The following is a 14267-nucleotide window of genomic DNA, read 5'->3' on the forward strand; positions in this document are numbered from 1 at the left end:
AGGCAGTTTAGGTGTCAAATGTAGATTTTTTTAAATCATAAAGAAAGTTAGTCAGCAATAGAAAAAAGAAAGTGTCCAACTCCAAAGAACTTTGAAAATGGTGAAGTTATGTTTGGACTTGAAACTCTTTTCACTAAGATTTAATAAATGTCTTCCTATTGCTTTTGCTATGCAAATATTGTACTATCTTTTTAGTGCATAAAAACTAAGAAGGAAGACTAGAAAGGTGGAGAGGATAGATCTGTTTTGCTTGTTTCTCTGTACATTAATACCTCCTAGCACTATTGTATATGATCTAAATTGAATGAAATACATTATGTAAAACAGCATAAGTAGCAAAATAATGCAAGTTTCTTTCAGTTTAAATAAATGTAAAGGTCACAAATTTCATACCCAAGTGCATGAAGTAGACTCATACATAACCTAATGTTTTCAGGCAACTCGCTCTCTCATGTCAAAACCTATGGTATTTGTTGATATTTAATATTCTGAAAAAAAATGGTCAAACTTATTCACAAGCTTAATTTTGGGCAATTTAAATATCTGGGCCAAAGATTTACATGCAACTTTCATTTTGACAGTTTCTTCTTTATCAATAGTTACATAATAAACCAGGAAACATAATTATAAAGTTCTTTGGGAATAAATCTACATTTTACTACCACAGGCCAAATCAAATACATATGTAAGAGATACAAACCAAAATGTATCAGCTGGTGTAGTGTGCGTCTCAGAAAACAAAACCAAACCAAACCAGAAGTTTATTGTTAAAAAACAATAATCTGAATAATCTCTTTACTGGACCGACTGCATGGTTAGAATAGACTTAGCCACGTGCTTTCAAATGCAAGGCATCCTTTTTCAGGTCTCACTGTTAAAATAAGTTCTGATCATTTGTTTTGATGCTCCATATGGGAATTTTAAATCCTAATTACATGAAACTTACAAGGGAAACTAATCACACTTTTTCTTAAAAAGAAGTAAGTGACCAAGCTGGGGAACTGTGGCCTCAACCATCTCACAGTCCGATAGCTGGGGAACTGGCTCCGGGGTCGGACCCAAAGGGTACTAGTTGGTGGGAACAAATCAACGTGGCGCAAGGTTACCAGTGGAGTCCCCCAGGGCTCAGTGCTTGGGTCAGTACTCTTCCATATCTTTATTATCTAGATTTGGGCATCAGATGCAGACTGGCAAAGTTTGTGGGCACCACTAAACTATGGGGGAAGGCGGTCACGTTGGAGGACAGGCTGGGGATACAGGCCAACGTGGACACACTTGCAAAGTAGGCGGACCAAAACCTGATGGTATTCAAGTGTAGAAAAATGCAGGCTACTCCACCTTGGAAGAAATAACCAGCATCAGACTCACAGGCTTGGCAGTGCTACGCTTGCTAGTACCGAGACCGAAAGAGATTTGACAGTTGACTGACTACAAGACGAACATAAGCCCCCAGTGTGATGCCATGGCTGGCAAAGCAAACCAAACTCTGGCATGCATCCACCGATGCATCTCAAGCAAAACCAGGGATGTTATCCTCCTGCTTTACTTGGCTTTAGTGAAGCCACAGCTGGAGTAGTGCATCCAGTGTGGGGCCCCCACTTCAGAAGGGATGTGGATAAACTCAAGAGAGTCCAGAGGAGAGCCACCCGTATGATCAAAGACCAAGAGAGCAAGCCTTATGAGAAGAGGCTGAGGGACATGGAACTTTTCAGCTTGGCGAAGAGAAGGCTCGGGGGGGACTTGGTGGCTGCCTATAAGTATATGTCGGGGGGGGGAAGGGGGGGGTGCATCAGGATCTGGGAAAACACTTGTTCACCAGGGCCTCCAAAGGATAACTAGGTCCAATGGCCACAAACTTCTAGAAGGCCAATTCAGACTCATAGCTTCATAGATGTTAGGGTCAGAAGGGACCTCAATAGATCATCGAGTCTGACCCCCTGCACAGGCAGGAAAGAGTGCTGGGTCTAGACGACCCCAGCTAGATGGTTATCTAACCTCCTCTTGAAGACCCCCAGGGTAGGGGAGAGCACCACCTCCCTTGGGAGCCCGTTCCAGACCTTGGCCACTCGAACTGTGAAGAAGTTCCTCCTAATGTCCAATCTAAATCTGCTCTCTGCTAGCTTGTGGCCATTATTTCTTGTAACCCCCGGGGGCGCCTTGGTGAATAAATACTCACCAATTCCCTTCTGTGCCCCCGTGATGAACTTGTAGGCAGCCACAAGGTCGCCTCTCAACCTTCTCTTGCAGAGGCTGAAAAGGTCCAGTTTCTCTAGTCTCTCCTCGTAGGGCTTAGTCTGCAGGCCCTTAACCATATGAGTGGCCTTTCTCTGGACCCTCTCCAGGTTATCCGCATCCCTCTTGAAGTGCGGCGCCCAGAATTGCACGCAGTACTCCAACTGCGGTCTGACCAGCGCCCGATAGAGGGGAAGTATCACCTCCTTGGACCTATTCGTCATGCATCTGCTGATGCACGATAAAGTGCCATTGGCTTTTTTGATGGCTTTGTCACACTGCCGACTTATGTTCATCTTGGAGTCCACTAGGACTCCAAGATCCCTCTCCACTTCTGTGCCACCCAGCAGGTCATTCCCTAGGCTGTAGGTGTGCTGGACATTTCTCCTCCCTAGGTGCAGCAAGCACTTTGCATTTCTCCTTGTTGAACTGCATCCTGTTGTTTTCTGCCCACTTGTCCAACCTGTCCCGGTCTGCTTGCAGCTGTTCCCTGCCCTCCGGCGTGTCCACTTCTCCCCATAGCTTTGTGTCATCTGCAAACTTGGACAGAGTACATTTCACTCCCTCGTCCAAGTCGCTGATGAAGACATTAAAGAATATCGGTCCAAGGACCGAGCCCTGTGGGACCCCACTGCCCACACCCTTCCAGGTCGAAGCCGACCCATCCACCACGACTCTCTGGGTGCAACCCTCCAGCCAATTCGCCACCCACCAGACTGTGTAGTCATCCAAGTCACAGCCTCTTAACTTGTTCACCAGTATGGGGTGGGATACCGTATCGAACGCCTTCCTGAAGTCTAAGTATATGACATCCACCCCTCCTCCTGTGTCCAGGCGTTTCGTAACCTGGTCATAAAAAGAGACTAGATTGGTCAGGCATGATCTGCCTGCCACGAACCCGTGCTGGTTTCCCCTCAGCATAATTTGTCCTGCCGGGCTCTCGCATATGTGAGCCTTGATCATTTTTTCAAAGACTCTGCCAAGGATGGAGGTGAGACTGACTGGCCTATAGTTGCTATACTTGATAGAAGGAAAAACTTCTTTACAGTCCAAGTGTCAAAGGTCTGGAACAGACTCCCCCTAGAGGTTGTGCAAGCACCTATGCTGGACTCATTCAAATGGCATTTGGATATTTATCTTGCTGGGATCGTTTGATCCCTGCAGACTTCCTGCCTCTGGCAGAGGGGCTGAACTCGATCTCACAAGGTCCCTTCCAAGCCCTAATGTCTATGAAATCTATGAAGTGTATTAGTTTATCTATATAGGCTTTTTTGGCATGCTAGGTTTTCACAGTTCAAGTCGACTAAGCACACTACTACCAAGAGAAACTGTAGCAAAAGATGAGATGATGACAATTCTATTTTTTTTTTGGCTGCATACATGGCACATTTTGTAGCTCCAGCATCAAACAGGCCATGAGTTATACTTTTGGGGGGTTAATGTTGCTTTTGGAATATTACCTTTTGACTATTTGTGCAATCTAATAGTGCTACAACACTCTCTCTCCCCCCCCCCCCTTCAGTATGATATACAATACTTAACTCTTTTTTCAAACTATTTAGTTGGTCTAATAAAAGATACCACATTTACTAAAGAACCTTGTCTAACTACTATATATGCATTTGCATGCTAGTTTTTTTTTTCCCTGAAACCAACAGAAGCATCCAAATAGCAGAAAAATCAACCCGGGCCAGATAATTTGTGGTAATTTTGCCGATTAACTTAGCTATATTTCTCTTCACACTACTGTTCTAAAACAAAGCACAGGCAAAGAACAATCTAATTTCTTTATACAATCCTGTGTCAAATAACCCTGTAACAGCAAATGGGTCACACACCTCATCTGGGTACTCCAAAGAGTGGTATTAATGTTTTAAAGCAGACAGAAGTCTCTGGTCAAACAGACAAGCAGTCATAAGCAAAAAGCTCATAAATGCAATTTCATGTATTAATCAAGAGATTCTATGAAAGTTACTTTTCTCTCTGGATCACAAACAGCACCTCAAACTTATGTCTTAGTTCAGGGGTGCCCAAACTGCAGCACATCTTCCACAAGTGGCACAGGCAGCCTGTGTGTTGGCTGAACCACAGCAGGGGACAGGCAGCAGAAAGCAGAGCTGCAGACTGGGCAGGGAACAGAAATCAGAACGGCAGATTGGGCAGGGCAGGGGAGAGAGAGCAGTGCGCCACATGAGGAGGGTGCAGGACTAATTTGTGGCATGCCTACCAAAAGAGTTGGCCCACACTGTTCTAGTTTATTATTATGCAAACAACACTTGTAATGACCAAGCTAGTCACAATTAACAGCCCCCTCTCCAATATAAAACAGATTCTAACACTTGTGTACCAAGCCATGCTCTCTTTGGACTGTTCAGTATGACCCCTTTTAAATGAATTTACAGAGAAGCAGCAGCCATAGACTAAATCGGAATACTCCAAACTATATACACCACTGAAGACAATTTAAACAAAAACAAAACCACTCAACTATGACAAGTAATTTTTACAAGTACTATTCATTCTTGCAGAATCTAGGCTTTCATTTAAAAAGTTAGGCAAACTATTCCAAAAAGTCTTTTTAAATGCCAACCAAGCCTAGACTAATTCCTTCCCAGTCCTGTAGGAAATTCTACACTTGACAGCTCCAGTGTCTGGGACTTCTAATCACTTTACCAAACTATAAAAAAAAAAAAAGAACACTAATCAGGGACTTGCCAGGTTTCATCAGTACTACACACAAGAGTGGTCAAATTCATTCTGTCAGTAAGTGGAAAAGCTTCAGCTGTAGAGGCAACCTCTGGAACCATTCGATGTGGTGGAGGAGATTTTAAAAAAAGACTGTGCAATCCAAACACAAGACAGAAAAACAGAGTGGATGACTAGGAAACACCAAGACATCACAATAGCCCAGAAGCTCCACAAGGGGTAAAACTAGAAGATTCACACATACCACCACAAAAAGGCGAGGAAACAGTGGAGGGTGGGATTAAAAATGCATATTTTCCCCCAGCAACTAAAGGAGACTGAAGTTTCAAATCCATCACAGGTCAATATAGAAGTTCTTGGTTTTTGCTGGAAGAACCTGAACAGCAGCTTCATGGAAAGCCTAGTCTCAAAATTCCCTGCAGTTTGTGGAAAACAAGAGGGTTGACGTTTGACTTAAGATTCAGTTAAATCACAATCCCAATTTAAATACACTGTTAGTTTTCTGAACTTTATTTAAAAATAACAACTGTAATCAGAGTTTAAAGTCTGAAGAATATTAGTTTGAAATATGCTTTATGCTTTGAATGATTGGAGTTCCAAATAAGTTCCACTCTAGAAAGACTTGAAGAAGAAGCTATAACAAAGACCAATTAAAAATACTGAAATGTGATGTGTGTAACAAAGTTTATTTATAAAAACACTTTTAATAGAACTAGGGCTGTCAAACTATTAAAATATTTTTTCGCAATTAGTTGCGTACTTAAAAAAAAATTAGTTACAATTAATTGTGATTTTAAAATCGCACAGCTGAAAACTCAGAACTATGAAAATTATGCAGGTACTTTGTATGGTTAGGGGATGGGTGTGGTGTGTGTGGTGGGGGGATTTGTGATGATGTGGGGAGCTATGGGGGTGTGTGAGGTTTGGAGCCCAGGGAGGGCAGACCCTTTGCACAACCTGGCAGGATGCTGGGTACTGTGGGTCATGAGTGAGGGGTAGCGGGGGAGGGGGGGGGGAGGGGCTGTGGCTCGGGAGTGAGTGGCAGGAGTAGGGCACAAACATATCACAGCCTCTCCCTCCCCCCCCCCCATCATATTACACATGCACATGTCCTCTTTTTTGAAACTGGAAATATGGTAACCCTACAGGAATTCAGTCCAGCTGTGTGTAGAACAGCACCCAGCAGGTAAGTCTGTGGAGGGGAAGGGGCAGATCAAGGTCCCCACAGTGAGGGAGGGAGTAGGGCATGGACAAATGGGACCCCAAGGCTGGGACACATCATGGGACAGAGACAGGGGCAGGGGCAGATGCCCCCCTGGATTTGCGCATGGGGCAGAGGCGTGCTACCCACTTCGGGCTGGGGCTTTGCATCCCACTGCCTTTGTCCTGGGAGCCGCGCACTGGCCATGCCACTCTCCTCCCCACCTGGCAGCAGAAGGCACAACATGGTGTCGCGCAGCTCCCGGGGCAAAGGCAGAAAGGCACAGAGCCCCAGCCTGCAGTGGGCAACCCTCCTCTGTACCGCACACAAATCTGAGATGCAGATGCCCCCCATGCCTTCTGCAGGCGTGTGCACAGCAGCAGGGAGCCACCCCCCTGTGCCCCTGGACAAGTCTTGCGTGGCTCTGTCCCATGACTTGCCTCTGCCCTGGGGCCCCATTCACCTCAGCCCCTGCCCCACCCCCTCCCTCTGCATTGGGGGGGGGAGGGGAGAGGGGCTCGATCTACCCCTTCCCTCCCCCCCCCTCTGCCAGAGAATATAAGATTATACTAGATGCCTCTTATCCAAATTCTACAATGCATTTAAGTTCCATGGAATCTGAATAAGAAGTTATATCGCAGCCTCATGTCTTACAGAACTCGATTCCATTAAGCTGCAGATCACCTTCAGGTCTTTAATTGTTACAGATATAGGGTATAAATAGGTATCAATGCCACGTAAGATGCATCATAAGAAGTGTTATGGTTTGCTAACAATTAAAGAAGTTTAAAAACTTCCGATCCTAGAACCCTAATGCAAAATGATTTCTCTTTTAAGACAAAATACCACTTTGTTCGCTGTAAAATGTGGTAAGAATAAAATGAACTGTTTTGGTTTTTTTAAATACTTTTCTGCAAGGAGTTTTTATTGAATTCTCAGAGCGCTAACAGTAAACAAAACAGATTCTGCAGAAACACTTAAGTGAAACTATGATAATAGAACCCCTTGTACAACAGAAACACCAGGAAGCTACTTATGAAAAGAGAAGTTATTGTAATAAAGTAAAACAATCTCGCAATCAAGGCTATGCATACAAAGAGGATAAAGGAAAACTAAGCACCCTACTACTGGAAAAATCCAAAAAAAAAAAAAAGAAATTCAAATAGTGCCAGAATGCAAACAAATGAGAGCACTGCAACATCCTTTGTCTTGCTGCTATTTAGCAAAAATAGGAGGGCATGTCTGGTAGAGAATAAAACAGGCATATGACTAACAACAACAGCAAAACAAGGATATGGTAGCCTAAGACCAGGAAAATAAGTACCTTCACATGCAAGCAATGGCTAAATGAAAGGGCAAACCTCAAATTAAAGGTTGCACATGCAGTTATTCAGTTTACCTACATATAGTAACTGTGATTTGTTAAATCCATTTACTTACAAGAAAAGTTGTCTCAGTGTAATTTTGTCCAGTTTTAGCAATGCTTTTCAGCTATGGTTACTGCCTGCATGAGAATAAGTTTGGTAGAATTTTTAGTCACTGAACGAAACACACGAGGTTACATATAATCAACGGAGTTACTCAAAGCTGCTCTCTCACGGTTACCAGCTACTAAATGTTTGCTGGAAAAATTTATTCCCATTTTGTCTTGGACAAGAGACAAGGTAGAAGTGCACATTATAGACCAAATAAATCAGAGATGAAGATTTGCACTTAAGAGTACAACTGTAGAAGCGCACAGGTGAAATCCAGCATTTGACCTACCAAAGGTTGAAAGGCTAAATTAAAGTGTAAAAGAGGTTTTTACTTAACCTTCTCAAAAGTACACCAAAAAATATACTAAGCAGATTAATTGTTTTTAGAGTGCAGCAGCACAAGAATCTCTGTTTCCTTAACATTACAAGATACACTTGCTGCAGTGCAAACTTAATATTTCGGCCTATGTGAACAAACTTTTGATAACAAATACAGCTCTTACAGATACATTTCATTTCCCCCAAGCAACCATCCAATTGACCAGAAAATTAATTAGAAAAAAAACTTAAGCCAGAACAGAGCTGAAAATAAGTTTACATTAGGAGTGCACCGATAAAGATTTTTAGGCCAATACTGATGGCCGATTATTAACCAGCCATATTGGCCAAAACTGATTCGAAAGCCGATCTGCAGCTAGACAGTGTGGAGAGCAGCATTCAGCTGGTAATTCGGGTGGGGGGGGGAAGAGGCATGGTGGGGAGGGAAAGGGCAGATCAAGACACCTACCTACCCCTGCTCCACTCTCTCCCTCACCGTGGGGGCCTCCATCTGAGCCCCCCATGCCCCTTCCCTCCCCCTCCCCCCCCAACTTACAGGCCACACTGTTCTCCAAACTGCTGGGATGCATTCCTGTCTGTGTGCATGCTGCAGCTGTGCACACGCATGCGGCATTTATCGGTGACATTAATCGACTACACCTGCCAAAAATGTAGATTGCCAATAATGACAATTTTCCTTTTATCAGTGGCAATCCAATATGGACTGATATATTGGTGCACCTCTAGTTTACATAAAGCCACTCGTATCAGGCACCTGCAGACCCTGCGCTCAAGTCCTCTACCCACCTCCCCTCCCTGCCCCCCCCCCAAATTTCACCTATGTCTTATATAAGAGCCCCTGAGGTTTAAGGCTTAAGTGATCTCCCTTGTTTTACTTCAAACATCTAGAAGCCCTAGTTGCAGGCCTGGTCTCCTTCAATTCATGTTTGTCCAGCACAAAGCAAAATATAGTTCCTGTCCTAAGGAGGGTACAATCAAAACACACAAAAGGGATCAAATGTATACAAGCAGACAGGGGTACAAGGAAATAGCAAGACCATTTTGATCAGCCTGACAGCTGCAAATATGACAAGGCCAAACCATTGCCACGTTTTTGCAGGCATCACAGCAAAGGAGCATTTGAAGAGGAATCTGGAGGAGGACAAGGAGATAACTTTACAAATATTTTTGGAAGCTGCCCCTAAACATGAACAGCAGGTTAGAGAAAAAGTATAAAGAGAACTGTCTGAAAATTTAGTAGGTGGACAATGTAGTCTGGCACCAATATCTTGAAAATGAATAAAAGATATTAGATAGGATAGGGATGGGACATTAAGTACTCTGTAAGTAGAGACAGAGCTGATGCTCGACATGACAATTTGGAAGTCAATGGAGGATGCAAGAAAAAAAAATTTTTAATTAAAATGACAAGCTGGGAAAAACAGTCTTTGTATCTGCATTCTGACCTGAAGTGAAGAAAGAAAAAAAATACTGAGATGCTTTACAACAATATGTTATAGCCTAGAGGTTAAAAGAAACATCCCCGATTACTGTAACAAGAAGGAAACCGTGCTAGAAATTCACCTATATTTAACTAATGAACAGGGATCCATGTTTTGCATTTGCGAAGGAAAAATGCATTAAACCTAGATTTTCCCATTTTAAGGAGAAAAACCTGGATTTTCTCTTGTAAAGAAGAAAAATGCAGGAAATGGTGGGTTTCCCCTTGAAGGCTGGCAGAGTTCTACCCTGCAAGTGGCTGGGGAGAGGGAAGAGGATGACAGCCAGGCAGGGGGCACCACATACATGTGCACATGGCTGCCAGGTAGCCTGGAAAGCAACTCCCACAGGCAAGTCTGGTGGGGGTGGGCGGCAAATTGAGGCCCCCATAAGGAGGGAGTTGGGCAGGGCTGCGGCTCTTGGCCAGCTGGGGCGCTGCATGGGGATTGGGGTCCAGGGCCAGAATGCGCGGCCACACAGCCTTGGAGGTGAGCGGGACAGGGCCATGGGCGGCTCGCCTGGGGAGCTGGCTTCCCATTTCTGTGCGCGTGTGCCCCCCAGATTTGTGTATGGAGTGTAGGTAGATGCAGACTGCCTACTATGGGCTTGGGCTCGCCACCCTGTTACCTTCTCCCTGGGGCCTCTGTGGCCCAGCAGGGCAGAGCGGGGCTGGGAAGGGAGGCTCAATGCTGCAGCTGCAAGCCTCACACCACCACAGCGAGGAGCCCCCTTGCCTGCCCGGCAGCAGTGAGGGGCACAACTCCACACCACCACTGGTCCTGGGCAGGCAGGGGGACACCTTACTACAGCAGGTGCTGCAAGACTGGCAGCAGTGGCATCGAGCTTCTACATCCCACTCTACCCTGCCACACTGGGCCTTGTCCACTAGGCTGTAGAGTTCCTGAGGGGAGGGCAGCAGGGCAGAGCCCAAGCCCGCAGTGGTGAGCCCACATCTGGCCCACACACCCTGATGGGCTCTGCTTGGGCCATGCCACCCATGGGGGAGAGGGAGCCAGGCTCCAGACTCCACTCCGTAACAACCATCCGCACACAGCAGATGGGGCTTGGGTGCTGCTGCGGAGGGCAGGGGGCTGCCGACCTCGGTCCCTAGCCATAACCCCAGAAGCTAGGGGGCCCTCCCTATGCTTGAAGAAGGGTGACTGCATCCAAAAGCTTGCTAAGAACTTTTTCCAACTACTCAGTTGGTCTAATAAGAGAGATCACATCTACTCAAAGAACCTTGCCTGCCTTCTCCTTACCTGTAATTTCACATTTGACTTGACCATTTTTTTATTTTTTTTAAATTAAAAGACTTCCGGTGTTTAATACCTATAATTAAAAGAGAGCTCCGATAACCTTTAGACATTTAGTTCTCATTTAGTAGAAGCTTAGAGCACAAGCATGCATTAAAGCAATTTTCATGAGCAAGCGTCAGGAGGCTTGAATGTCTAAGGTTAACTGCCACTGTTCAAATGTATCTGTCACTTATTGCCCAGATCCCATTCCAGATTGTTCCTTTACCATCCGTATTCCTTACACAGTGACAATGTCAGGACTCGTCTTATTCCGAGTTAGGAACAGGAGGGATGAAGCAATTTATACCTGACAAACTTCACCATGGAAGCCCTGAATGCAATTTACTAGAAATGGGACAGGCAAAATAAAAGTGCATAAACAAAAGCCACCTGTACAAACCCACCAATTCTAACTACAAATCAACAAGCTACAGAGCGCCAAGGAGACGGGTGCAATTTGAACTGGCAGTTCTGCTCCACTGAAAGGACAAGTTGTCCATAACTCCCCTAGCTTGACAGAAAGAGGAGGGCCTTCAGGAGCAGCATCCCTCCTCAGGGTCCCCCTTGGACAGCCCCATCCCCATGACATTCAAGCAGTAATCTGCCTAACCCAGAAACAAATATCAAGAAACTTACACTAGCTGATCTTGTGGTGCCACGTTTCATTTAAAGATATTTCCCCCCCAGGGGAAGGAAGCAGAGACACAGGAGCCCAGAGCGCCAGACCAGCGTGCAGCCTCTGTATGAAGAGCAGGATGGAAATCCCCCCCACACCTCTCATTCCCCCCAGTCTCTCCAGTGCACAGGCTGGTGGGGAGCAGGGCAGCCACCCCTTGTCAGCATGTACCCAACGGACCAGGGGGGAAACTTTTCTCCTGAAGCCTATGGGAGCGAAGGAGGGAGAGAGGGGTGATGCCTGCCCCTATCCCTGCCCTTCCGCTTCTCTCCCCAGGGTGGACCCGCGCACGGGGGTCGGGCCGGGGTAGGCTCTGCCCCGCGAGGCTGCGGCACTCACCGTGACTGTCCTTCTGGCCGATGCCCTGCGTGCGGATGAGCGCCGACAGCCGCCGCACGTCCCCCTTGAAGACGCACTCGTGCACAGGGAAGTGCGCCGGGCACTTGTCGGGCTCGGCGGCGAGGCCGGGGCCGGGGGCCGGGCCCCCCTTCAGCGGCAGCCGGTGGTGGTGGTTGCTGAAGATGCGGTGGCCCCCGGCGCGCCCGCCCTTGCCGCTGCTCCCGCGGCCGCCCGTGAAGATGCCCCCGGGCGCGGCGGCCGCCTCGTCCTCGCCGGGCCCCAGCAGGTCCCCGTCCTCCTTGCTGGGCTTGTGGTCCCTGCGCAGCGAGCGCAGCTTCTCGCCGGTCATCGCCGGCGGCCGCCCCGCCACGGGGGGCCCCGCCGGGGGGACTCGCCGCAGCCGGGGGGCACCGGGCGCTCACAGCCGCGGCGGCGAATCCCGGGCCGCCCGCATCCCCCGCGCGGCTCCGCGCCGCCCGCCGCTCGGGGCGCTCCCCTCAGCGGCCCGGCCGCGCCGCCATCTTGTCGAAGGGGTCTCGCGAGAAGAGGAGGCGGCGACGAGACTTCTCAGGCAGATCGCGGGAGCTGACGGGGACGGCTTGAGCGGACTGGCGCGGGGCGGGGCCAGGCTGAGGAGGGGCTCGCGAGGATTGGATGACAGAGGGCTGGGGGTGGGGCCTATGAGAGAAGGCGGGGTGGGTTGAGCTAGGCCGGGCTTGGGGGTAGTGTGGGGGGTTTCAGCCCGGAGGTTGTCCCCGCGCCGCCCCCCGGGGGCTGTGGCGGTGACTGCGGTAGGCGGGGCGCTGGCAGCAGCGAGCACGTGGGGCTGGTCCTGAGTCAAACCCCCGCCAGTCTCCGCCCCTGGAGCAGAAGCCCCCAGGCGGCCCGGGCCCGGGGCGGGGTTTCCTGCTGGTCACAGCTTGTTAGCTGTGGAGGTTCCTGGCTCCATCTCTGGTGCTTCAGGTTACATATTAACTAGGACTTTTGCTGGTGACTGTTGGGCAAAGGTCCTTCTTTCCTCCTCCAGGTCAGGCACGGAGCACTGGGCTGAGAGCAAAGCAGGAGATCGGGGAAGGAGTTTGGACAGGGGCGATGCGTAGGGGGTGCACGCGCACCCCCTACAAAAAGGCACCGCCTGTGGGCCGTTGCCACTCACCACCCCACCACCGGCAGCGTCTGCAGGTGGTCTGTGATCCGTGTTGGCAGCTGCCAATGGCAGCTGCGCCACCCTCGCCCCCGGACAACAGTGCTGGCGGCGTCTGCAGGAGCTCCCCCGCTTACCGCTGCCGCGCTCCCAGTGCCGCACTCCTGCCTCCCACCGTGCTCCCCCGGCCGCCGGGGACACGAGTCGTTCATGGGCTTGGAGAACCACTTGGGTGTGTGGGGCTCATTGGTGGCAGACCTGCTAGAAAAGGTTGGCCCCTGCTGACTTAAGATATCGGGGAGGCAGTCTCTTCCTGCTTCAGCAATAGAACAGCCAGTTTCTTGCTGAAGGAGAGAACTGTTTTCTCCAGTGATGAGGTATAGAGAGAAAAAAGAGCAAAGACTTGTTTTCAGACCAGGGCAAAATTTGCTATAGTGGCAACTTTTTTGATTTGCTTGAAGAAAGGAAGCATGGGTCAATGAACTGTGTCTGGGAATGGGAGCCAGTAATTTCCTGAGTTCTAATTCCATCTCGGTGACTCTGAACTCTTCAGTTTCTGCATGTCAGATAGGATAATATATGTAGCTGCCTTGGCTGTTTGGAGATGTAAAGCTATAATACAGTAAACCAGTTAATCAAATTTTGCTTATAAACAGAACAAAAGCATCTGAACAGTCAGTAAGTAACTATACAATGTCATGGTAAACTTACATATACCATGTACACATTTACCAAAACAACTACTATACTCCCAACTCAGCGAAGGACAAAGGACATATGGGGACCAGAAGAAGTGCTTCAAGGACACCCTTGAGGTGAACATTAAGAGGTGTGGCATTGACATCACAAACTGGGCAGGGTGACACCTTGTGAAAGATGGTACATCTTACTTTGAGGAATACCGTCTCACTCTGGAAGCAGAAAAACGACAAATGGAAGGAAAGGAAACAAGACTGAGAAATCTGCAGTTGGCCCTCCCCTTAACCTATGGCATCTGCTAGAGCAGGGGCAGGCAATTATTTTGGGTGGAGGGCCACTTACTGAGTTTTGGCAAGCCATCTAGGGCCACATAACAGGCAGCCAGGGGCAGATAAATATTAATTTTCTAAATTCTTTAGGGGCCCGGTGAGCCAGATAGAATGGTCTGGCAGGCTGCATTTTGCCCACCCCTCTGCTAGAGAGTGCAGCTCTAGGATTGGCCTTAGCCATCAACGCTCATCTTCAACCCTTTACTTGACCCATGGGGATGATCATCTTCAACCATGAGGAATCACCACTGCTGCTGCCAATCTGTCATATTATCATAAATGTTTTCACAGGGTAATCTTACCATAAAGCAACTCTTACTTTCTTCGTATTGTTCCTGGGTGACAGATCTGAA

The 14267-nt window shown here is 47.9% G+C and overlaps 1 protein-coding gene across 1 annotated transcript in view; it reads right to left on the reverse strand.

The window, feature by feature from the left end:
• ANKRD13C (ankyrin repeat domain 13C) overlaps positions 1-12279 on the reverse strand; it is a 63509-nt gene extending 51230 nt beyond the window's left edge. Inside the window, exon 1 of the mRNA XM_014593865.3 lies at positions 11743-12279. Within this exon, the coding sequence (XP_014449351.1) occupies positions 11743-12091 (349 nt within the window). The 5' untranslated portion in view covers positions 12092-12279. The remainder of the gene's footprint in view (positions 1-11742) is intronic.
• Positions 12280-14267: the final 1988 nt, after the last annotated feature.

The sequence above is a fragment of the Alligator mississippiensis genome, chromosome 5 (genome assembly GCF_030867095.1).
Source record: "Alligator mississippiensis isolate rAllMis1 chromosome 5, rAllMis1, whole genome shotgun sequence".
Lineage (NCBI taxonomy): Eukaryota > Metazoa > Chordata > Crocodylia > Alligatoridae > Alligator > Alligator mississippiensis.